This window comes from Prosopis cineraria, unplaced genomic scaffold (assembly GCF_029017545.1).
Source record: "Prosopis cineraria cultivar Desert tree isolate PC_DT_omini unplaced genomic scaffold, ASM2901754v1 PC9, whole genome shotgun sequence".
Classification (NCBI taxonomy): Eukaryota; Viridiplantae; Streptophyta; class Magnoliopsida; order Fabales; family Fabaceae; genus Prosopis; species Prosopis cineraria.
The window spans coordinates 5,524,238-5,549,046 of record NW_026555340.1 but is presented as its reverse complement, the minus strand read 5'-3'; the positions used below and the strand labels follow the sequence as shown (position 1 = coordinate 5,549,046).

Sequence of the window (24,809 nt, the reverse complement as noted above, 5' to 3'; positions counted from 1 at the left end):
TGATAGGCCTGAAGTCATGTAATTCCTTCTTCAATGCATCAATTTTCTTGACTATTTTGACAAGACTCACTTTAGTACCTTACACCTTGTCATCACTACTTTGCATCTCTCTTTTTAGTTTGGCATTTTCCTTTTTCAATTTCTTAGTCTCAGGTATTTCTTCAAGGTTATGTCTTTCTCTTTTCTACGCTAGCTTCCTCTGTAACTCAAGGCATTCATTTTGGCATTTTTCCAGTTCTTCTTTATTCTTGGACTCCGAGCTAGCAAGCTTTTGTAGCTCATTTTCCTTCATTTTCAAACATTCAATCAGCTACCCATTAATCTCTTTCAAGTCATTGCCTAATAAAGGATTTTGAGGAGGGAATGAAGGTTTTGCTCCTTGAATTATACTCTTCAACCCAGTTGTGTATTCTAAACTTGGGTTTACTACACATATCCTCAGTTCAATCTTTCCTTTGTACCCTATCTTTTGCCATGCTTCTTTGACATTCTAGCTTGACAACTTCATTCTATCCTCCTTATGTAGAAAGTATAACTCTTACACCTCTTCCTTAGAAGGGACATTTTGCTTATAAGCTAGTTGCCTTAACGTTAAGGAAGGGTTATAGTTGATACAACCTTGGGTCCATTAAAGGCACATTCGGGATGTCACCATAATGGTAAATAATCTCCTCTTCCCACCACCAGTCTAGTTTCCATAGGATGGAATTTTCTTTGAGTTTTGTGAAGGTTCTTTTCCAATCCATGTAGCTCATTTCTTTAATCACAAATTGACCCTTAAAAGACATAAGTGGATTACTATCTAAGTCATTCTTCTTTCTGAAAGGAAGCGTCTTTCCATAAAGGCAGCCCAACATCCATATATCTAGTAGTGCGGTACAACAATTAACCTTTCCTTTCCTTTTATTATGACATTAAGTTAAGGTCAAGTATGTTTCTGCCAAGATCACTGATACTGGATTCACATTATGATACTCTACCATTTAGAATACACAAATGGCTCATAAATCAATTATGCCAATTGATGATGGAAACAAGATTATTCCATATATGCACAAGGCAAAGACCTTGTAAAACATAACCCAATCCTCTTTTTCTGCCAAAACATTAAGTGGGCTTCTACGTCAGCTCTTGAGATTCCCTCTATTTGTCCTGGGCAAACTATTCATACTTTTTCCTTAGGAATTCCTAAAATTTTTGCTATCGTACCTCGAGTTAACAAATACCTAGATAAAGATATACTGCCATATTCTCCTTAAGGGGCATTCTTAAAATTTCTCCGTATTCTTCCAAAGTTGGTGCCATTTGGAAATCCTGAAATGTGAAACACCTTAACGAGGCATCCCAATATTAGCTGAATTCCATTACTGCATCATTATGTATTATGACTGACAGAAGATCTAAGATATTTTCATACTTCCTTTTAAAATCTTGTATGATCTTCCCTCTGATATGATGGCTTAACCCAATTAAGGTTTCCAGCAGCTTGACTTTTATGGATAATTTGATCCCTTTTCCCTGGTATAACTTTCTAGTGTGATTTAGATTTGTACTACCTTTGAGTGCCATTTACCCCTTATGCTAATTTCATAAAGATTCTAAAAAGCTCACTATTCTTGTTAAGCAAAACAAAGGTAAATAATATGCAATTCTCATAATTTTAGCAAGCTATTTGGCTCCTTTTTAAAAAAAAAAATCCACTCCTCCAGACACTTATTGAATCATAGGGAGATGGAGTAAACAATTAATCGATGAGAGATTTAAATCCCTTACATGATTAACGTTGAAAGGTTTAGCCTTATAATTTTGTTTTTGAAAAAATAAATAAAAAAATAATTTTAGTCATAGATATGTCGGGAGAAAATCCCTCCTCTCCTTAATGTGCTTATTGCCTATAGGGAGAAAAGGATAAATTAGCCTATGTATAGCTAAAACTAATACATGGCTAAAGTCCCAACTTTAAAAGCAAAATAACTCAGTCATCTACTAACAAGAGAAATTATTTAATTTTTTTTAAAAAACAAATGTGAATACTTTATGATGACATTTATGACATGTTATGAAAATGATGCAATAAAAGATCAATACTTTCATTCTGTGTCCTATTCAAGGAAACTTAAGTTCATAACCGGCATTAGCTAGAATGATTAGCTACTAGCCTTCATCTAAAATGTATAACTCAAGGGTAGATGTATATTCCTAATAGATAAAAGGCTCCCAAGATACCCTCACCCGAAGGTGAAGATCTTAATAATTTTGACCCTCCGAGAACATAAGCTTTACAGGTAACAAATTTATTGAGCAAGTAATAGCTTGGGTGAGGTATTCATGGTGACCTCCAAGAGTTCAAAAACTCCATAGGGAAACTACTACTAACCTATGGCACTTACAGACTCAGGTATAGGGCCTAAAATATGTATGTGTCGAATTATGTAAGTGTACAGTGTGTGATGAGAGCATGCAAGCCAGTCATCTTATTCCTATATGCTCCCAACCTTTATTTGTTAATCAGATCAAACAAAGAGACAAATATATATGTACAAATAAAAGTATTCTATTATAAAATACAAAAGGAAAGAGAAGAGGAAACAAGGTATACACAAACTTAAAGGGATAATAAAAAGAAAAACCATATTATATTTTGAGCACAACAAACTTATAGGCTTGACTCTCAAAGAAATAGTCCCCAGTGGAGTCGCCAACTGTCGCACCCAAAAAATGGAACGCGGATGACGCGCGAGCAAAGGTTCTGGCCTTCAGGGCGGGAATCGGATGGAACGAGAGTCGCCACCAAAATTTTGAGGAAAATCTTGGGAAACCAATTAAAGGAGAATAAGGATGGTCTGCAAAATTAGAAAATAGGTTCAGGAGTTGATTGAGTGTGGGGAAGGTGTTAGGCACCCCATAACACTTGCTCGTCGGAACGGTTACCTGAAGTTTGTTGTGCTATATTAATATGGTTTTAAAATTATTTTAATTATCCTTGTTATATTCATGTGTTTGATATAAGAATGATAAGACTTAAGTGAGAAATATTTATTTATTTACAAAGGAGAACTTGACTTAAAATCTGACTCTGAGGCCTACCTACCTGTGATGGGGATCAAAGTCCACGTAGTTCGGGCTTGAAAGTTGTTGGTGAAAATATTTTTTTTGAAGAGAAATTAATTAGAAATAATTCACCATTTTACAAATAAAACAGTTTCTAAAATTTGATATGTGTGTTTTAAATTGCAAAAAGTAATTTAATTTTAATTGTTTTCTCAATTTTTGAATTTTTGAAACAAAGAAAAGAAAAGGGTTTTAAATTACTATTTTTATAGGATTGAAAATTTAATCACTATACCTGTAGAACCTTGTTGATTCATACAGTAATGCAATTGTTTTAAATATTTGTAGGGATTCTGAAATCTCACACAATAAAAGAATTTAGCAATTTAATTTCTTTATATTTTTGAGTATTGTAATAATTTGTTTAAGTATGTATATATATGTTTTTAAAGAATTTTAATCATCATATCTGCAAAGCTTTATTAACCTATACAGTACTATGATTATCCTAGATATCTGTGAAGATTTTAAAATCTCACATGATAAAAGAATTAAATTTATTTAAATACATTTTTATTTTAATTAATTTAATATATAATTTATATATATATATATATATATAAAAACTTAATCGTTATATCTGCAAAGTCTTATTGACTCATACGATAATATGATTATCTTAGAAGTTTATAGAGATTCAAAAATCTCATATGACTAAAAGATATAATTAGTAAATATAAACACATTAATTTGATTAATTTCTTTTTCTATATTGTATGTTGTATCATTATTTACAAAAATTATTTATTTATTATAAAAATTGAGAATCACTATATCTATGAGGACTTATTATCCCACACGATGATGTGATTAATTTAAGTCGCTATGAAGATTCTTGAAATCTCACATGAAACTTAAATAAATTATTCAAATTATAAAAGGATAGTTAACTTTAACGGTGGGTCATTGAAACCCTTATTTACTATATATAAATTGAATCTGCATACTTGTGAAATCTTATTGATTACACGGTAGATGATCATTTTAAATGCCTGTGAAAATTTTTAAAATCTCAACAATAAGTAAATAATTAGAAAGAAATCTTCTCTTATTCATTTTATTTTTTTAATTAGATAAGAATCAAATTCTCTCTCCTCAACCTTTTATAAAATAGGCTCGTCATAATAATTAAAATCATACATGTAATCATGATTGAAAGTGCCATACGGCATGAGTGCAACAATATTATAGACAAGTAAAGGACCTTAGGACTAATATAGAGATGAAAAATCATGCCCCTACATATTAATATGCCCTTTCATGCTAAAAACATATTTAAAGTTTAATTCAAAAATTGTGTCTAATAATCACACTAATTTTTCATCGTTGGAAACATCACTGTAATGAGATTATGCCAAAATCATACTAGGCCAGTTAAGACAATAAGCAAAATTTCCCTTAAGGATTTCTCCATGTATAGTATCTAGCCACAAATTGCAATATGAATCAAAACTCACAATATTTAAAACTAAAAATGATCAGATTTCTCAAATCAATCTTTCTATGCCATCATATTTTTTTCATCTTTGCTTCAATCTATGAATGGGCTATAAACACAATATCCTCATTCAAGCAATCATCACACCTACAGCTAAAAATTTTCAAGGACGTTAATGGAGTTGTTTCAACATTTGAATCACATGCCCAAACAAAAAATTCTATGGACAAAACAGAGGCATTCTTTATGTTAATCAAATGCCCAATGCTCCGTATTGGTGTATTCAAAAACTAATTAAAATTCTTATATAGAAGGACTATATGCAATCTCAAAATCAAGAACAAAAGGAATAGAAATTAAGTTCAAACCTATTACATAGAGTAGTTGTGGATATCTTCAATCGGTTCTTCTTTCAAGCTCTCGGCCCTCTCCAAAAATTCCTCAATCTCCTCTAGAAATCCTCAATCCTTTAGTCCGAGTTCTCTTTTTTTCTAAAAAAATCTTGTCTGATCTCGGCCTCCTATGTCTCTTTTTTTAGCCAATTTCTCCCCTTGATCTCGGTCTCTTCTTCCTCTCAGTCTCCCTTTTTTTAGAAAAAACTCTATATCTTGGTCTCTTCTCCCTTACTCTCACTTCTCTCTTTTTTCATAACTCTTTTTTTTTCTGATCTCAGTCTCTTCTATCTCCCCCTCTCGATCTCTTTCTCTGGCTTTTATAGAGAATCGAAAGGAAGGGAAATTACTCACCGAGTTATGCTTCTTGCTTTTTTCCTTCTCTTCCACTGCATTTTTTGTGTGTGTGCTGAAAGCTCTCTCGTCTCTAGCTTGTTTCATCTCTTCTCTGCCTTTGTGACTCTAGTTTTGTGTGTTCTCTTTTCCCTTTTTCTTCTACTCTATGTTTGCTTTCCTTCTCTCTCTCATTCTCCATCTCTCTTTCTTCATCTCTTTTTCTGGTGTTTTTGACGTCTGTCTCTATATATCTTCTATGTTTTCTTTTTGTTATGTGGCCGAATGCTTTTTTGGCCTGTGCGTCCTCTATTTCTCTATGTTTTCCACACTTTTCCTCTGATTTTATTGCCATGAAAGGCAATTTAGGAGTAGGCAATTCATCATTTCACCTGCCCCTTTTTTTATTATTTATTTTTTTGTTAATTAAATTAAGAGAGAGAAGGGGATCTAATTTTAAAATATATTTATTATTATTACTATTACTTTATGAAAAACAAATAAGATTTAAAAAGTTAACTCTCAGAAGTTAATTCCTAATAATTTTTTTTAAATGGTTGAGATAATTTGGGAGAGATTTTTTCAAGATTTAAGCATAATTTTTTTAAAAATATAATCCTAAAAAGGATTAAATTTTGTTTTTGTATTTTTATATTTTTTCATTATTTCAATGAACTAAAAGAAATAAAATCTTAACCAATAAAATTACACCCTATCAATTAAATTAGTTTTTTCTTTTGAAAATATAATCCTAAAAAGGATTAATTTTCATTTTTGTATTTTTATATATTTTTGGTTATTTATTATTATTTTTATTAAATTTTTTTAAAAAAATGTTCCGACAAAATATAGTGTTCACAATCTCTAAGTGCAAGTTTGAGTAAGAGTATGTAAATATATCAAATTATATTTCAAACACTAAAACATAGCATATGCCAAGGTTTCCAGAAATGTAAAGAAGAATTAAGGGAAGAGAGATTACAAACAATAGTTTATCCTGGTTTAGCTCTACCTCTTGAGTCTATATCTAGTCCCCAAGAACTACTTGAGATTTTTTCACTATAAGACAAGCTTGATTGGGTGCTTGCCATCTTAGTACATCCACAAGTTTAGTTTATGCACTTGTGAGCCTTCACAATAATTCACTTTACCAGTGAGCTTCTTTTCCCAAGAGAACAACCGCTCTTGATTCCAAAAAAAATCACTTCCTCACCTTTACAAAGGTTTTGAGTTTGTGAATCACTCAATTGAAAATCTCTCTAAGTAATTATGAGTATAATGAAGCTCTAATACTCAAATGATAAAGATATAGATGATATTGGCTCAAGAACAATAATTTTTGTATAATAGGAGTATTAAGATCGTAAATTTCATAGCTCAATGATTTTGAGGTTAATCTTTCTTAAGATCAGTTTTAATTGTTAAAATTATAGCTCTTAGAGTGAAATAAGTGTTAGATACATTAAATGATCATTTATAATTGTTGCATAGTGATTATAGCGGTTGGTGCAAAATCTTATGAGCAACAAGTGCTAATTCACGCATATTTTAGAAATTTTATATGTACAGGTGCAATATCTTGTGAGTGACCTGCTGAATCACGCAAGAAAATGCATGTTGTAAAGCCTATAAGACAAATCACATAAGGAAGCAAGGTGTCTTTGTAATGTCTACCTTGACATTACCAAAAATCACCACACAATCACAACAACCAATCATAATTAGGAGCAAGGATTTGCTCCTAATCTCACATTATATATAAGGGTTAAAACTAATAATCTTTTAAAAATAATTGAGGAATAATTGGGATCCATAAAAACCCTTTAAATTGATAATTTGAGCTCAAACTTAATGTTTTAAATAGGCATTGGAAGCATGGAAAAGTTTTTGGAAATAAACTACTTCAAAACAGGGCCAAAAATGTCATTTTTGAGTGTTTTGATCCATGCGTCGCGGCTCGTGGTCCGTGCGCCGCGGCATGTGGTATAGAAAGCCAAGTTTCCTCACTGTACCGTGTGCCACGGCTTGCACAAAATGCACTACGACACACCTGTCCATGAGAGCAATGCTGTCATGACAACTTTTCTAGATGAACTTCGAATGCGCGCCATTTTTACATCCGATGTCCGCTTGGAGTGATTCAAGCGCCCACGCAAAGCTTATTCAATAAGCTAACTAATGGTACTTTGTTATGATCTGACACCATATGAGAATTTTAGACACTCGGATGCAAAAGTCAGTTTTTTAAAGAAATTTTCAACTATCCAAGTACCCAAAACTCATCACTTATACCATTAACCCATTGTGAGGCTTGAACCAAGTCCAATAGACCAAAATACACTTGAATGACCAATCAAACACACAAAAACATACCAAACACAAAATTTGACTACTCAATGGCCATTTTTCCCAATATGGCCAAAATGCAAAATTAGCACTACAAGCACTATTTGGCCTCTATTGCCACATAATACACTACCAATACATTATCACCACTTAGATAAAACATTCCTTGCACTTGTATTAGTATTTTAGCCTATCACCATAAAAATTCCCACATATTCACATCACATACCATATTGGGCTAAAATACAAAACAACATAGTATGAAACAAGTGCAACCAATCGAAATGATATGTATTCCTAGTTGGCAACATATAATATCATATAACAAGTTTATGTACACCACTCAAACCAAAATCGGGCTTTATAAAGAGTGTAGCAGATATGCTAGCCCCTGCCCGATTCCCTTCCTAGCTCAGTCTCACTGGTAGCACCTATAAAATGATAATTCACAGGGTGAGAAAAAAATCTCAGTGACTAAGATAATCTACATTATTGATTAACAAGCCAAGTTATAAACAAGATTAAAATAAGTGACATAATTACATCATATAATATCACCACAAGTTTGCATGCATGATCCCTAACTATCCGGTCCTCCAATACTCCCGACCAAACCAGTAGGCTATTTCACAAAACCAAACCATATGTATGGTCTCCAAGCTCACCATCCATGGTAGAACTACCCAGCCAAGGTGTCCTAAACCACTTCTGGACTACTATTTCCCCCTATTACAAGTAATTGGGGTGTCGTTACTCCAACACCGCATCCTATGGATGCTAAGGAGCATAGTCTCTAACTCCGCACCCATTTGGGTACTGAGGAGAGTAAGTCTCCAACACCGCACCCATTTTCAAGCATTAAGGAGAGTAAATGCTGCACCTGGCATCCCGAGGTGCCAACAATGCCATATAGACTTAATCTTTACTATCTCCACTAGGGTGACCTCCCACCCTCTAATATGCCACATTTCACTACATATCTCCATTTGACCATGCATAAACAACTTTCTAAACAAATATAACAAAACCTTACCATTTACTTCAAAAATATAGAATTTTACAAAGCAATACTCCACTCATTTTCTAAAATAGTTAACCTTTAAGGAATTTATGCATATATACTCAACAAATCATAGAAAAGCAACTTGAGAATAACTTATACAAGGTAATAAACAATGCAAATTATCTAATTACCTCAACCCTTTTGTTACTAAAAGGGTTACCTGTGGTACTAAATTTCTTCTTGTGTCAAGGTAAGTCTTCCCACACCATAATCTACAAGAACAAGTACTATATGTTAATTTTCAATTAACATAAGCACTATTAGCTAATAATAACCTCCAAATTCTCCCACTCCTTACTCAAATTCTCAACAAATAGACTTGTCAAGATTAAAATTTGTTCACATCATCCCTTCAAGTCACTTTCTAACTCTATCACAACATAAAACTCAATATCTCAACTTATCACACTTCAACACCCTATGATCAAGTTGGGGCTTGATCCAAAATTCACCAAACAAGAAAGTAGCTTCCTATTACCACATATCCAAGATCAATAAACCTAAATTAAACCTTTAGAGTCAATAGAAACCTTCAAAACATTGACTCATGGCTTAATCAAATCAGACCAAATTCTCACTCTTCCAAATCCTATGGAAAATGAGATGAAAAGGTAGAGGAGAAGGGTAGAAAACTTACCCAAGAGTTTGAAGGCTCAAATGATCTTTAAAATCCTTTTAAATTGATGCCCTAGCAGTGCCCAAAGTTGCCCCCTTCGTGCTTTAAGTTTTCCACCCTAAAAACTGTCTATTTCTGATGATTCCCAAAAATTTAAGTTGCCTACTGTACTGTGCACCACAGCGCACGCCACGCAAATCGTGGCTCATGGCGCAGCAAGCAACAACTTGATTTTGCTCCCCCCGATGCCTCCCGACTTGATCTAACTTTCCTTCTATCTCAATTTAGAGCCAAATATGACCCAAAAATCCAATTAGCCACCTAAAAACATAATCAAATAAATTAATCATATTTTTAACTAATTTATCCCTTAATTAATCCATTTTTCTAGATTTAAAGTTTTAGGATGTTATAGTCTTCACATGTGATTTGGACCATGAAAGTTATAAAATGAGAAACAAGGCTTTTAGAGGTCATTTCTTATGTGGGTATAGGTTGTTTCATGTGTGATTTAGCATTCAGAGGCTATTTAGTGAGAAAATAGGCTTTTGGGTGCATTTTCACCCATGAACACAAGGTGCTCTCACATGAGATTTGACACTGGTGCTAAATCACTCATGCATGACTGCTACTCTCACATGTGATTTTGCAGCTTCAATGAACATATTTTAATAATTTCGTAACTCACTCAATATAACTCCAAATTTGACAAATTATATATTATTAGAAATCTCTTGAAGTCTCGTTTTCAAAAAAACAATTTTTACACTCACATTAAACGTATATTTTGATATATGTTCAAAAGAGTAGATGAAGGTCAAGACTAAATGCTGTGCAAAATTAATATCTCAACACTCAATTTATAAAGTTTATATCTTTCTCAATAGAACTCCATTTTGAATAAATAAACTATCATTGAAAATATATTGGAGTCTTTTTTCAAATGATATATTTCACATTAAGATGGTCTTTGTAATGAGAGATATGACATGAAATATTACCAAAGGTCAAAATAGATTTTCTACACAATTTCCTTTTCAATGCTTAGACTTCAAGTGTTCATGAATTTTCCAACTTAACTCTATTTTAAGTGAATGGAGTAATTTTGAAAGCTTTATGGAGTTAGTAATCAAAATATTTAAAAGCTTGTAAGATATATGTGACCAAAGATGAAAACCATGATTATAGAAAACTATATCTCACTCTTTCTCTTAATAACTAAAATGCATGTTTTGATTTAAGATATATTAAGCCAATACTTCATATCTAAATCAATGATTTTAACATAAAGACTTCTAGCTTAATGATATTATACCTATCAAGTCGAAGGCTTGCAAGGTGCATCCAAGCTTGTATGAATGTCTTCATTCTTCTTAAACTCTTCTTGAATTATCCTTGTCTTTATCTTTATGTTCTTCAATCATGAGTGTAGCATGCAAATGATGACTTCATCTTTGTTTCTCTTCATACTTACTCTCATCTTTATTTTGGACAACCTTAAATAATATATCATGAATAAAATGGTTAGTCCAAGTATCAATATGCATAAATTCAAGTTATGAAAGATAATAATATGAATACTTCTAGGATATAGAATCAAGATAAGGAAAAATATGATAGTATAAAATAACTTTGATGTACACAAATCATTTTTCCAAATCTAAAGTAATATGGAATAACATAAGTAAAAACACTTTAAAGCACTTGTTCTATAGACATAGTTAAATTTTATATATTTGAAAACAATTAGCCATGAGTATAGTTAACTCATCTATATTTATCATCATTAAAACTTAAGCTAACATATAATGTCACAAATCATTATGTCCAACAATCTCCCCCTTTTTGATGATGACAAATCACCTGTGAAAAATATGCTTATATGATCAAAAATAAGTGTTTAGAAATTTATATTTTTCTTGATTGTTCTCCCTATATTTGTCATTAACAAAAAGGCTTTGAAGTAAATGCAAGGGAATACAAGAAAAAGATAAGGTTTATAGTTCCCCTTTGAATATGACTTCTTCTATTTGTCATGTGGAGAATTTTGAAATATGAGTTTTGATTTTTCCCCTATATGATTGTATCAAGTTGGCCTTGTTTCAGAATTTTCTCCCTTTCATTTGAGAAATATGAGCATGAGGCTTCTTGATGTTCTTGATCTGAGAAGTACTCCTTGAAGATGATTTCTTCCCCTTAGTGACACCATTTTATAATAGGTTGATGAAGTAATTAGTGCACTAGTTTGTTGCTTTATCCTCAAATGATTAATTTTACTTTTGTATAGGAGTTGGAGAATTTGCTTGTTAATGAATGTTGATTCTTCTCTGTGAATGAATTGAATACTAATGACATGAAGAAATCAATTATCAAATATAGTGTCATGATATAAATATATCAAGATATGCTTATCACACATAGATATCAAATATGAATGTGAAAATCATTCTATGTGCTAGAACTCTCGTGTGACCCTCTTGTTCTTACATATGATTTGGCTAGCAGAATGCCACATTCAAATCTGTGTGACATATCCTGTGTGTGACTCACATGTTCTCACACGTGAATTGGATGGCCAAAAGCTAAATACAATTTTATGTGATAGATCACATATGGAACCAACATGCTCTCACACGTGAAATGGCTGGTAGAATGCCAAAGCCAATTCTTGTGAACAAAACTCGCGTGGAAGCAAAGAACTATCACACGTGAAATGACTAGCTCCAGACTTAGTCCATTCGAGAGGATAAATCACGCGTGCAATATAGCATGACTCACATGTGAAATGGCAAGCAATAAGACTAAACTAGTCTAGGTACATATCACGCATGAAAATGCAATGCACTCAAGCAAGCTTTTGCATGATCAAGAGATATATATGTGTGAATCACATATCATACAATTGAGCAAATTGAACTTGGCTTGAGATAACTTAAGACTTAATTTAGCAATATGTGCTTGAGTAACAAATGACAAATCACGAGTGGCTACCATTAGCTCTCATGCATGAAATGGCTTATGATACATAGTAATGAAACACAACTGCTAAAACGTACATAGAGACCAGTGGCTAATTCATGTGATTTTGCACACACAAGAAAAGTTTAAGGCATCACATAACATAGGTGACAAATCATATGTAAATTAATTCTGGGTTGTTGCGAGAAACATCAGTTAGTATGCCTAACATACTAAATCTCATGAGTGACCATGTAGAATCACAAGTGATTATGCAATTCGAGAAGATTCAACTTTTATAAATCACAGCAAGATAGAATGACATCTCTTGTAAGCTTAAATGTACTAAGCTGAGTCTTAATGTATAAAAGAGACTAATTTAGCTAAAAATGATGCAAAAAAGATAGTTTTCTAAAAGCAAATAGAGCTTATTGCAAGGCATGAAGATGTTAAAGATAGTTTTCATCATCAAAACTTGTCATTCATGTAATGCTCCCCCTTAATGAATGCATATAACTTAAATTTAAAAAGGTAAGGGTTTAGAAATGCTCATTTAAAGGCTTGGCAAGTTGGTGTTGATTCATGAAGATCATTGCTGTAATGTTTGTCTTGATATTATCAGGACAACACTCTTACACGCCATTATGATAACTTGGATTAGATAAAATCCCAAGAAAAAGTTATTACAATGCAAGGGTTTAAAAGGTAATTAGTTAAAACAATGGGATCCTAAGAAACCCTTTTTAAAATATATTGTTTGAGCTTAAACTATAGTTCAAAATCAATTCAATATGATAACAAAAGCATGGAAATCAAACAGCACTTGCAAACAATCTAGCCCATCCGCCATAGCACAAGCCACACACGCTGCGGTGGATGGCACAGATGGAAGAGTCCCTTAGAAGGCACTTCCACCACAGTGCAACTACCATACGTCGTGGGGCACACCTACTATCATGACAGTAGATTGTTATCATGACAATGCTCTAAACTTTCGGAGTATGCCATTTTGCCATTTGATATCCGATTTGAGTGGTTCAAGTGTCCACACGAAGCTCTTCGAGCCCTCTATCTAATAGCACTAGTTTTATACTCAAATAATCATCTGTTAAAAAGATGGATAGTTGAATCCAAGATGGCTTGTCAAAAACTGCTACCAACTGCACTAGTAGCGGTCAAAACCGCTACTAAAGGACTAAAGAAACTGTTAGTAAAAGGCAATTTTTTTTTTGCAGAGACAATGGAGAGATATTGTTAGTTCATTTTAGAAATATATATTTAGTATAATTTAAATTTGTTGTATACTCATTGATTTTAGGAAAAATGATAATAAAATCTCTCTGAAATATATCAATGATAATTTGGTCCCTTGAAATGCCATAATTTCCCTGAAGTCTCTGAAAACTTATCTATCATTAATGAATTTATATAAATTTTCCTTATTAAAAATGAATGATTCACAACTTTTCTTCTTATATTTGTAATAATGCAACAGCAAATTACAACTCCGCATGTTAAATTCCTTATTTGTTATTGTATTGTTGCGGATATAAGAAGAAAAGTTGTGAATATAAGAAGGAAAGTTGTGAATAATTTATTTTCAACAAGGAAAATTTGGTTATTTATATAAATTCATTAATGACAGAAAAATTCCTAGAGACTTTAGGAAAGTTATGGCATTTCAAAGGACCAAATTGTCATTTATATATTTTAGATAGATTTTATTGTCATTTTCCCTTGATTCTATTGGCTGGTTGTTTTTTCTTGCTATATATTTTATACAGTTCACAGGTTTTAGTTATCGACGTATAGGAAAACCAACAAAGTATAAAAGAAATTATAAACTTTTAACACCAATTATTAAGAAAATTGATGTTAAAAACACCTCCAGCATTGGTTTTAAGAAGAAAACTAATGTGGAAAGTCTACTTTCCACAATGGTTATTTAAAAAAACTAACATGTAATTGATATGGAAAGTCTACTTTCTACTTCAGTCCTTTTCGCTTCCCCCTAAAAATTGACATAACAAGTCTCAAACAACCAATGTAAAAATTCCTTCTTACAGTAGTACAAAGATATTGAGAGACATAGTTAATTAATTAATTGTTAAGGTGGTTATTGATATGATTATGTATCTATTTTAAGATATAATTATTTTTTATTTTAAATTAGAGAATAATATATGATATAATTAGATATGATTAGTCAATAACTAACCCAATATCTCTTCTCTTTTCTCTCCGTTATCTCTTTGTACTCTTGTAAACTATAGGGACCTAGTAAGTTGTAAATTTACTTATACTCAAAATAATCAAGAAATCCTGTGTAAGAGAAACTATTTTAAAACCATGGTGTTCCACCCACCAAATTATTTTTTATTTTAAATTAGAGAATAATATATGATATAATTAGATATGATCAATCAATAACTAACCCAATGCCTCTTCTCTTTTCTCTTCATCATCTTTCTGTACTCTCATAAACTACAGGGGCTTAGTAGGTTGTGAATTTACTTATACTCGAAATAATCAAGAAATCCCGTGTAAGAGAAACTATTTTAAAACCATGGTGTTCCTCCCACCATAAGCAAGGGTTCATTATTAATAAAAGATCTTGGTACTATTTGTTTAATTTTCACCACGTTATGCTTACCGTCAAACTTTCACAGTTGATTTTTTTATTTAGGGCATCATGTTCTCAGCATAATAATCAATTGATAATTTTAGTCCTCATAAAGTGTTAAGATTTTGACTCGCAATATTTCACAAGCCCTTGTGATAATTAGTAAACAGTCAAAATCCTAAATTTCATAACGAAAAAGAAAGATAGAAATAAACAACTACAATATGTGTGGAGAATATACTAAGATTTTTAAGTACATTCTCCTATCACTCTGACAAAAACACAATCAAATTTCAACAAAAATAAAAGTTAAAAAAAAAAGCCACAATCATGCAACACGTAGCATGATTTCAATGGTGATTCAAATGAATAGTGATTCTCAACAATGTTTCTGCACCATCAACGGCGATCTGTCCGGGAGGAATAAGAGACCTAACTTCTGCAAACCCCCTTGCATTCTTGAACTTACCAGTTCCTCCGGTCACCGATAGACGCGACATGGTCCTTCTGATCTTGTAGACGCCGTAAAAGTTCAAGCTATCGCCGTATTCACCACCTTCAAACATGGCAGTGAACACCATCATTTGTCTGCTTCCGTCGGATGAACTTGCCATGTAAATTCCTTGAGCTCTTCCAATTGCTTGTGACCCTAAATCTGGTTGAGATGTGAGAATATCATCGATCACTGTTATTGTTCCAAACCCTAACCCTAGTCCATCAGCTGCTAATTGGCTCTGTAGATTGTTTTGGTTGTTCTCGTTGTTACCTACAAGTGGAAAAGATTTAATAACATGGGGATTCTTAAGTGATTTAAGTTTTCTGAGTGTAATTACAGAAAAAAGCTATATAATTTTAGCAAAATTCAAAAATAAGTTCATTCTATCATATTTTTGGAGGTAAAATAACAATTAAGTTTTAAAAGATTATCTAAATTAATAATATTTAGGTCCCTGATAATTTAAAAAAAAAATAAATTGTAAATATTAATTCAAATAATTACAATGAAAATTTTATATTACAATTTAAAAGTTATATTTTATATTTAAATATTTATTTATAATTAAAATTTTTAAATTTATAATTATCTGAATTAATATTTTTAACTTACTTTATAGAATTTTTTGACAGGCACAATGATAGATCCGGGGGGGCAAGAATGCCCTCGCATGACATCATATGGCTTTGGTAGAAGTTACCTTTTTATTTGTACGATAGTCTAAATTAGACTTTCGCTCTCCATTCTTTATTTTATTTTTAGTCCCCACCAATTACTAGACTCTAGATTCATCATTGGTTGGGTATCATTAATTTAATATGCTGGAATCTAACTATAATTCTTTCTCTATATATATATATATATCTTTCTAAATTTTGCTAACTTTACTGTAACGTAACCTCTTCCTAAAACAAATCAAAAGTAGATGACATGATCTTCTCTCAATTTTGTTAAAATAAGACATATCCCGCAACATGAAAACAAAAGGCAAAGTACATACCATGTTTCGCTGTTATATCACATGCTTTTATTTTTAAAACAAAATATTTATATATTTCCGTTCGAACAGAAAATTTGTACAGTATATATTTTGAAAACAAAAGCAAATGCATGGTTTTTACAAAATTCAAGACATGTCAGTATCAGACAATCAGTTTTGACTTGCAAAAGTTTATATAATATAATTTGATCAAATATAACTTGCACGCTGTGCGCACATCACAAATCAATGAACGAAATTGATGCAAAAGTCGTAGTAAACATTGATTATTTCACACTAATTATTTCTGCATTTACTGACCATTCATTTGTGAAAATTGAAATGTGATTTTTCAACACATCAAAAAGATAAAAAAATATTCGATTAAAAAAAGATGAAAATATTATATGAATTCCCTTCATGAGTTATATCACACTAGACTCCAATAATTTCGCTTGACACTCCAAAATATTCAGAAATTGTGTTAACTGTTCTTACCTGCAAAAGTAGTAGCTAAAAATTTTTTTAACTCAAATGTTTAAATTGCTTGATTATAAAATTTTTAAAAATGAATTTGCGACCCAAAAATCTAAAAATATCACATGAGAACTCACAAGCTATATGCATGCATGAATGTATGCATGTACGTTGATCACATTAGTTTTTTTTTTCCTCCAATAATTTTGCTTAAATTCCTAGAACACATTAAGTATTTCACACTAATTACCAATGATTTGTGAATCAAGACAGACCTCTCCCTCCGCACATGACAACAGAGTGAAGTGTTATTGTAAAACTCTGAAAAGTGATTTTACAACAGCATCAATCAAAGGGCTAAAAATATTATAGGAGAAGTCACAAAATTATATTGATAGCACTAGAAGAAAAATTAAAATGATATTTTTATATGAAAAATCTAAATTTAATATAATGTATTGAAAATTTAAAATCTATTGTGATAAAGTGGAACGTAAAAGTTATTTTACAACTGCATCGATCAAAAGGCTAAAATCGATACTAAAAGTGATTTTAATATAGATTTAGAATCATATTAAAAGTGATTTTACATCTGAAAATTTAAAATCCGTATTAAAAGTGATTTTACAACTGCATCCATCAAAAGGCTAAAAATATTATACGAGAACTCACAAAGTATTATATTGATAACACTAGAAGAAAATTTAAAATGATATCTTTATATAAATAATCTAAATTTAATATAATGTATTCAAAATTTAAAATTTATTGAGATTAAGTGGAATGTTAAAGATTCAAAATTTTTTGAACTCAAATGTATATGAGTTTGGATCTAGTGGGTTCAAAACCATTGGAACAATGGGGACAAATTTTCAAAAATATCACCTAGTCCTAGTAAATTTTTTCATGTAGTTGAGCAAAGACACTTGCCTACGTTCAACAAGAGCAATGTCAACCACTATCTAAAACCCTTTAACTGCCAATTTTTTTCGTATCTTTTAACTAAGTTAAGAGTTGAGAGAGTTAAAATATTTAATTATATATATATATATATATATATATATAAGTGAAGATAACCCTAGTATATTTATAAGTGAAGATAACCCTAGTCATTACAAGATTAAACACTTCACCATCTTCCACATTCTCTCATTTTCTCTATACCCTTCGGAGAGGCTATAAGCGCAAGGCCGTGTCAAGGGATTTTGAAGCCTAAGCAAAATGTATAAAGAGGGCCTAACATATAATAATTTATCAATCCTCATACTTATTTTTTACCACTAGAAATAATAAAAAAAATTAAAAACTCAGTATTTTTATATTTAAAAAATAAAGCATGGATTAAAAAGGAACAAACACACATGATAGCAATACAGAGATGGAAACATAAAGTCCCCACTCAATGATGTATGTTCCAATGCTTTGGTTGGATCCAAAATATATTAAAAAAAGATTATAGCAAAAAATATGTCTGATGATTGATATTTTTTTCAAGCTTTAGAATAGAAACAAGAAGTTTATCCAAAAAAAAAAAAGAATAGAAACGAGAAAAGGGAGAAAGTGGAGGAGTGAAGATGAAAAGTGAGAGAGAGCTAGAGATGATAATGCCAAAATGAGAATTATAGAAAGTGAATAAATAATATAAAGGCCAGGCCAATTCAATAATTAAATATTATTTTGAAAATGTTAAAAAGTTTTTAATGAAAAAGAATTGGGGGTTTACTTTTTTTCATTTGGTATTTATTACATAACAATACCAATGCATCTGTTTAATCTATACATTACTAGGGATATTCAAGGCTCTTTTGGGGATCTTGGCAATTGTCTTACTTGCCTATGAACTCCCACGGGCCCTGTATAACAGGTCTAATGTGTGCTCTCGAGGTCTGTTGATTAAACTCTACTCTTGAGATATTTTCAACAGAAGATTCTTACCTGCGAAAGTAGTACCAGAGAGGCCAGAGCCCAATGGAATGCCAGTGACTCCATTGACAGTGGGAAGAGCACCATTGGAATTAGGAATAGGGATTCCTCCTTGAGGGGTTTTGAAGCCCACAGGCGTCGCAAATGGCACTTGCCCACTGTAAATGCTTCCCAACAACCCTGTTGTCGGACGAGCCGTTGGGTTGCTGACCCCTATGATGTCATGAAGGTACATCTCGATCACGCTCTCTCTCTCATCTCCGCCTCCTCCCATGGCCGCCGCCATCCGCGTCACCAGAACAGAAGCCAGCAACAACCACAATAACACCGCCAAGGACTTTGAAGACATGATTGTTTTTATCAAAGTGTAAGTGTGTGTTTGTGATATTCGTATCGTACGTGTTTGGATGAACTGGTATGCGTGGAATTCGATCCAGTGTTGGAGTTATATATAATTAAGGGCAGGAATGTAATAAGAGTTATGGAGTTGTTGCATATGCATGTAATTTAAACTATATATAATACTCTCTTGTTCTCTTGTTCCAAAATTATAAAATATTTTTAGGAAAAATTTAACTTTTCAAAATATAAGATACTTTAATAAAAATAAAATTTTATTAATTATATTTTTCTAATATTACCTTTCCTATTATATTCTTTTTCTTTAACATTCTTTCACAAATTAAGTACTATTAAATTAAGAATATTTTTGAAAGTTTATATTTTTATTTTAAAAAATAAAATTGTAAATTATGTTTAATAAAGTTTATTGATATGTATGATTTTATCTAAAAGTGCTTTATCATCATGGAGGAAATAATTTTTAGGGGAGATTTAATTTTTTTTATTATTTTTACTGTCAAAATTATGACTAATGGGGTTTCTTTAAAAGAAATATTGTTTTTCTCATCAATTGTGTCGAATGGTAAAAAAAGTTTGGAGAAGTTGAATGAGAGCTTGTAGGATTGTTGTCTCAGAACCACTAAATTAGTAAATATTGTTTTGGTTGTGATCAATATATATATATATATAGCATATATATTAAAGTTCCATGAGAGTGGGAGCAAGTGTAGTTATGACACGTGAGGCAGGTAGGAACTAAAACAAAATCCTTGATGGCAAAAGAAAGTGCAATTCATAGTCAACTACTCCATGGTCAACACTCTAAGGGCCTAATCTATGTAATCAAAACTTTTTATAGAGATAAATTAATTGAAAGATAATATCACTAAGCTGCCTCCTGAAATTTGACCAGGGATGATTATGGGTTGGACAAATAAAATGGATACCATAAAAATATTTTTCTATGAAGTAATGAGTGACATTGTGTGCGAGCAATGTAAACCATTTAAAATTGAGATTCATGAATTTGTGTAAAGTTTTCTTTTTCGTTTTTTCTTTTTTTGTATTCGCCCCATATATATTTTATTATTTTTTATGAAATATAAAATATTTTTTTAAGAAAAAGAAAAAATTTATGAAATTCATCGTAAAGGGAAGAAGTCCCAGCCTAGTGAGGAAAGGGCTAAAGGAGATATTTAAGCTAAAATACTTTCATTCTTGTGATTTTCGCAACTCGGAATGGATTTCTTGATGAGTTTAGTTTCTGTCCAGATTTGAAAGACACTTTTTGAAGTTTGATTTTTTTTAGGTTATGATTTAGTTGATGAGATCATACGTGTTTGATATTCTTAGTACCTTGCTGGCGATGAAAGCTCAGATCTAGTCAATAAGTAATAGGTTATTTCAGAGCTCCTGCTCTTACAGGATGTTCTAATGCTACAGCATTACTGAAAGTAGAAGTGAGAAAGAGCTAGCGCTTAAGCAAAAACAAACAGAGATAAGTCACTGCAACACTTGGACTCAAGCCCGTTATTGGTTGTTGTTGGAAATTAAAGCTTGATTTTCAAGCATTGTTGTAATTTTGCGTAGCCATTTAAGGGGAGATGCTATCAAAAGTTTTAATGAAATCTCCAGTTAATTATTTAATAGTTTATCTTGTTAGAAGCAAAGTTTGTTCAAGTTTTGAGACAAGCAAGATTATGGAAAATCGCACTAAAGCAAAGTAAGCTAAGTTATAAATCAAAAGAGAAAACCTAAGTCTAGGAAACTTATTGTAACCTTCCGCACTAAGATAGTTTAGTTTGGTAAAAATGTTTGTAAAATTATTTTTTTATGTATCTATTATGATTATTATTGTTTATATTTATTTAAGAGTTAAAGGAAACCATGTGTTTTTCTTTCCTTTAATACCACATTTGGAAGAAAAAAATTAAATTACACAAGAAGTCATATGGAATTACATCCACCCATATTTCATTAAGATTATATTTTTCAGGTATGTGAAAATACAACTTGTTAGCATGAGTGTGGGAAGAGAGGATTTGATACTAAACCAAATGTATGTCAAAATAACCCCTAATATACTACATCAAAAAGCATCCCACATGTACAAATATACATTCCTAATTTACTAAGATATCTAAATATGCCTATTAGGTTGGCTGAGGTTGCATATGAAAGATGGTGGTGGTGATGGCATGAAGAGTGGTGGCAATGGTGGCATACCTAGTGATAGGGTGGACAAGGTTAGTGTCAATGAAGGTACCAACAGTGGAGGAGAATGAGTGATGTGATGGAGATAAGGGTGAGTGTGGAACTATCTGTAATGGGGTGGATAGTAGAGGTGGATCTCAAACAGTCTCAAAGTAGGTGTTATTGTCAACTATCACCCAAGCTAGTCCATAATCTGGCATGATGATCCCTATCTAGTTGATATTGGTAACAATCCTCTCTGTCAGCATCTAGACAAATTATGAAAATAAACAACTAAGAATTTTTATTAAAACTCTCAATAAGAGATCTTATATTTTGAACTAATAATAGTCTAGCTATCTTGAGAGTAGAAAACTTTGTTTTTTTTTTTAATTAATACCAACAATAAACAATTGAATGCATAACAAAATTGTTGAATCATGTGTTTTGATGACAACAAAACTGAGAAGAAGGTGTTTGTTACTTGTACATATCATACACATATTACAAAAGTGACAAAATATCTAAGAGCATGAAGATTAAGAGGAGACATGGAACCATAGTTTTATATATTTTGTTCTTCTCTTAGATTCAATAGTAAAAACTAATGAGAGCTATATCACATCTTTTGAAATTGGTAAGAAAGCATCACATTAGAACCTACCTTAGGCTCACAAGTCCATTGAACTTAAGTGTCAAACTCTTAGAATGCATATTTATTAACCTTCATAAGTTTTGGAATGGACTTATACGTGTTTTGGCTACCTTTCATGCATCTTAGGACTTAGAGGATCTAATTCAAGTTTGAGTCAAAATAGAAACTTGCTTGAGTTAGACTCTAAAAGTGATGCCCAACATTATGATTCAATTCCCACTTGATTCAAATAGGGTTCTCACATGTTTTGGCTAATAGTGTAGGCAAGTGTCTTATACATGCTTCTTTGATCTAATTCATGTTTGAGTAACTTAAATGTCCATGCTTGAATTGTCCCTTAGTATCAACTTGAAGTGTGTTTAAGATATAATCCACATGTGACTCATGATAGATTCATGCTTAAATGGGTTCTAACACTTAGAAATTGTTCAAGTCTAACTTAAAGAGCCTTAAGCCTAAAAAGCCAAATCAAGCTTGATCCAAAAGTGAGTCAAACATGTTTTACTTTATAGTGAGTACACTATCAAATTCATGCTTGATCCTATTCTTACCCACACGTATTTCAACTTATAGAGAAACATGGTGCTTTTGTTCTCTAAAACATGCCTGATTGATTATAGCCTCACATTTGATTTAGATTGAAGTAAATCAAATCCTTGTGCTAAAATCCCAATCCAAGCATGACACCCTTCCAAACCACGTGTGCTTTGTACTCTGACATGCATTTGATTCTGAACACAAAAAAACTGATTTTTCTAGTAAACTTCACTTACATACATCTTCAACGGCTATAATCCATTCCCTTTTAGTGATAAACTATAAATAAAACTCCATTAAAGTGAGTGGGTAATATATTCATTGAGAATTAAGTGTTGTGTATTGATTTCTTACCTACATTTTTTTAACTTTGTAAAACTACTATAAAGGTTTATAAACTTTTATTTTTATTACAGTTACTCTTTTACAGAGTAATTATTGTGAAAAGCTTTTTCTTTTACTGATTTGAAATCTCACTAGCATATAAATGCTTAACTAAACCGGTTATAATTATTTATTTAAACTGGTTCTACAACCGATTTAGATAAGACCCATTTAGATATGTGAAGGATATCTAGACCAATTATACAACCGGTTTAGAAAAAGGGATATTCTAAACTAGTTTTAAAATGGTTTAGATAAAAGGTAAATAAAAAGATTTTTTTTGTCACATTTTAAAAATACACTTCTAAACCGGTTATGATATCACAACCGGTTTAGATATGTTTAGAAACATTGCTTTGCTAAAAAAAACCATTTTATTTTTTCACTTAACCCACCAATGATAGGACACAAACTTGCAAATTAAAAGGAATATATAAATCCAACCACCTAGAATACAACCCAATTCAATCAAATTAATTTAAAAATATTTACAATTTCATTTAATATTCAATATCCAAATAAATGCAATAATTTTTCCTAATTCAATTACACCTATCCTAAACTCACTCATTAAGTGGATTATTGTTGTGAAGCTCTAACATAAATAGTTCCTAATGTCTTCTAATTTCTTAGATCTCTGATTGTGGAAATGGAGATGAATCATTAAACATCTAAAAAATCAAGGAGAAGGAATTTAAGTTAGCAATTCCAAGTGAATAAAATATATATTAGATCTCTAAAATTAAATTTACCTCCTCAATAAACTCTATCAAGCCGGCCGTGATGATGTTGTACACGTGTCTCAACACATAAAAGCCACACAAATTAGTAGGGGGTTGACGACGACTTTATAGAATAACACAACATTGTCAAGTTTAAATTCAAAGAAAGCTCTCCAAAAAAATTATGATGATAGATATTAATTACCTTTGGTGTTATCCATATAGGATCCTTGACATCATGTGGGGCCTTGCCTAACTGAACTTGCTGGCCAATCCTCATAGCCCTATCATCAAAATCACATAGTTAGTAACTTAATCAAATAAAATAATGTATCACGGAAACACACTTACTATTCACAAGACTTCTTCATTCCCGAATTGAGTTTACGATGTAGAGAACATAAAAAAAGGATAGAATTGCTCTTCGTCAAAAACACTATCAATTGCCAATGTGTATTGCCAAAAAAAAGTGATTAAAGCAAATATTCAATACTATTACAAATAAATTCAAATATGTTTACTTATAGATAGAGAAACAAGGAAAAGTAACACTCTTTGTCGCCTTCACTGAGCCTCTGATTCATGTATTCCTGTTTTGTCTCTTTAGTGGTCTCTTTATCATTAGTACAACATGGGCAAAGAAATCCGTATTGTTTGTCTTTGCCCAAGGAAACTAACATTTGATGCAAAAACCTATAATAGTGCAAACAAGTTAATTCCAAGAGCTCAATTGTTCAATTTCATTTAAATTTACACTTAGAATAAGATACTTACATCATTCTAATTTGAATGTTCGTCATAGTTTGGTCACCATCAATGAGAATCCGGCCTAGATCCTCATTCTCAATAAAAACTTGGTAGTTGTTAATGCCAAAAATATCAGGAACTGCTTTAAAAACTCTGGAAGGAAATGATCCACCATATGCCAATAGGATAAATTGGTCCCACGAACTCGACTTGCATAACTGTGTCTTTCAACCCATTTTATCAAATGATGGAGTCTCCTGTTAAATTAAAAAAATTTAGTAAAATGTGCTTAAATTTAAGGAATGCATGACAATTAATTAATTCTATTACCAGATCATGAGGCATCCTAACAAGTCTCTTTAGCCATAAAGTAAAGTGCCCTTAGCATCTTTTACTGTCTTAATCTCATTAGTAGGGAACGGGACATGAGCATCATCGATTTGGACCTCTTCAATATTGACCTTGACAACATCT

General features: G+C 31.7%; 1 protein-coding gene across 2 annotated transcripts; it reads right to left on the bottom strand.

The window, feature by feature from the left end:
• Positions 1-15,043: 15,043 nt before the first annotated feature.
• Positions 15,044-19,155, bottom strand: LOC129319296 (dirigent protein 16-like). 2 transcript variants are annotated; one of them, XM_054964315.1, is made up of 2 exons: positions 18,768-19,155; positions 15,044-15,646 (listed from the first exon to the last, which is right to left on the bottom strand). In XM_054964315.1, exons 1-2 carry the CDS (start codon positions 19,102-19,104, stop codon positions 15,231-15,233), a joined length of 753 nt encoding a protein of 250 aa, XP_054820290.1. In that variant the 5' UTR covers positions 19,105-19,155; the 3' UTR covers positions 15,044-15,230. The 2 variants fall into 2 exon arrangements, with proteins under 2 accessions (XP_054820290.1, XP_054820291.1); XM_054964316.1 differs by having other exon boundaries at positions 15,044-15,535.
• Positions 19,156-24,809: the final 5,654 nt, after the last annotated feature.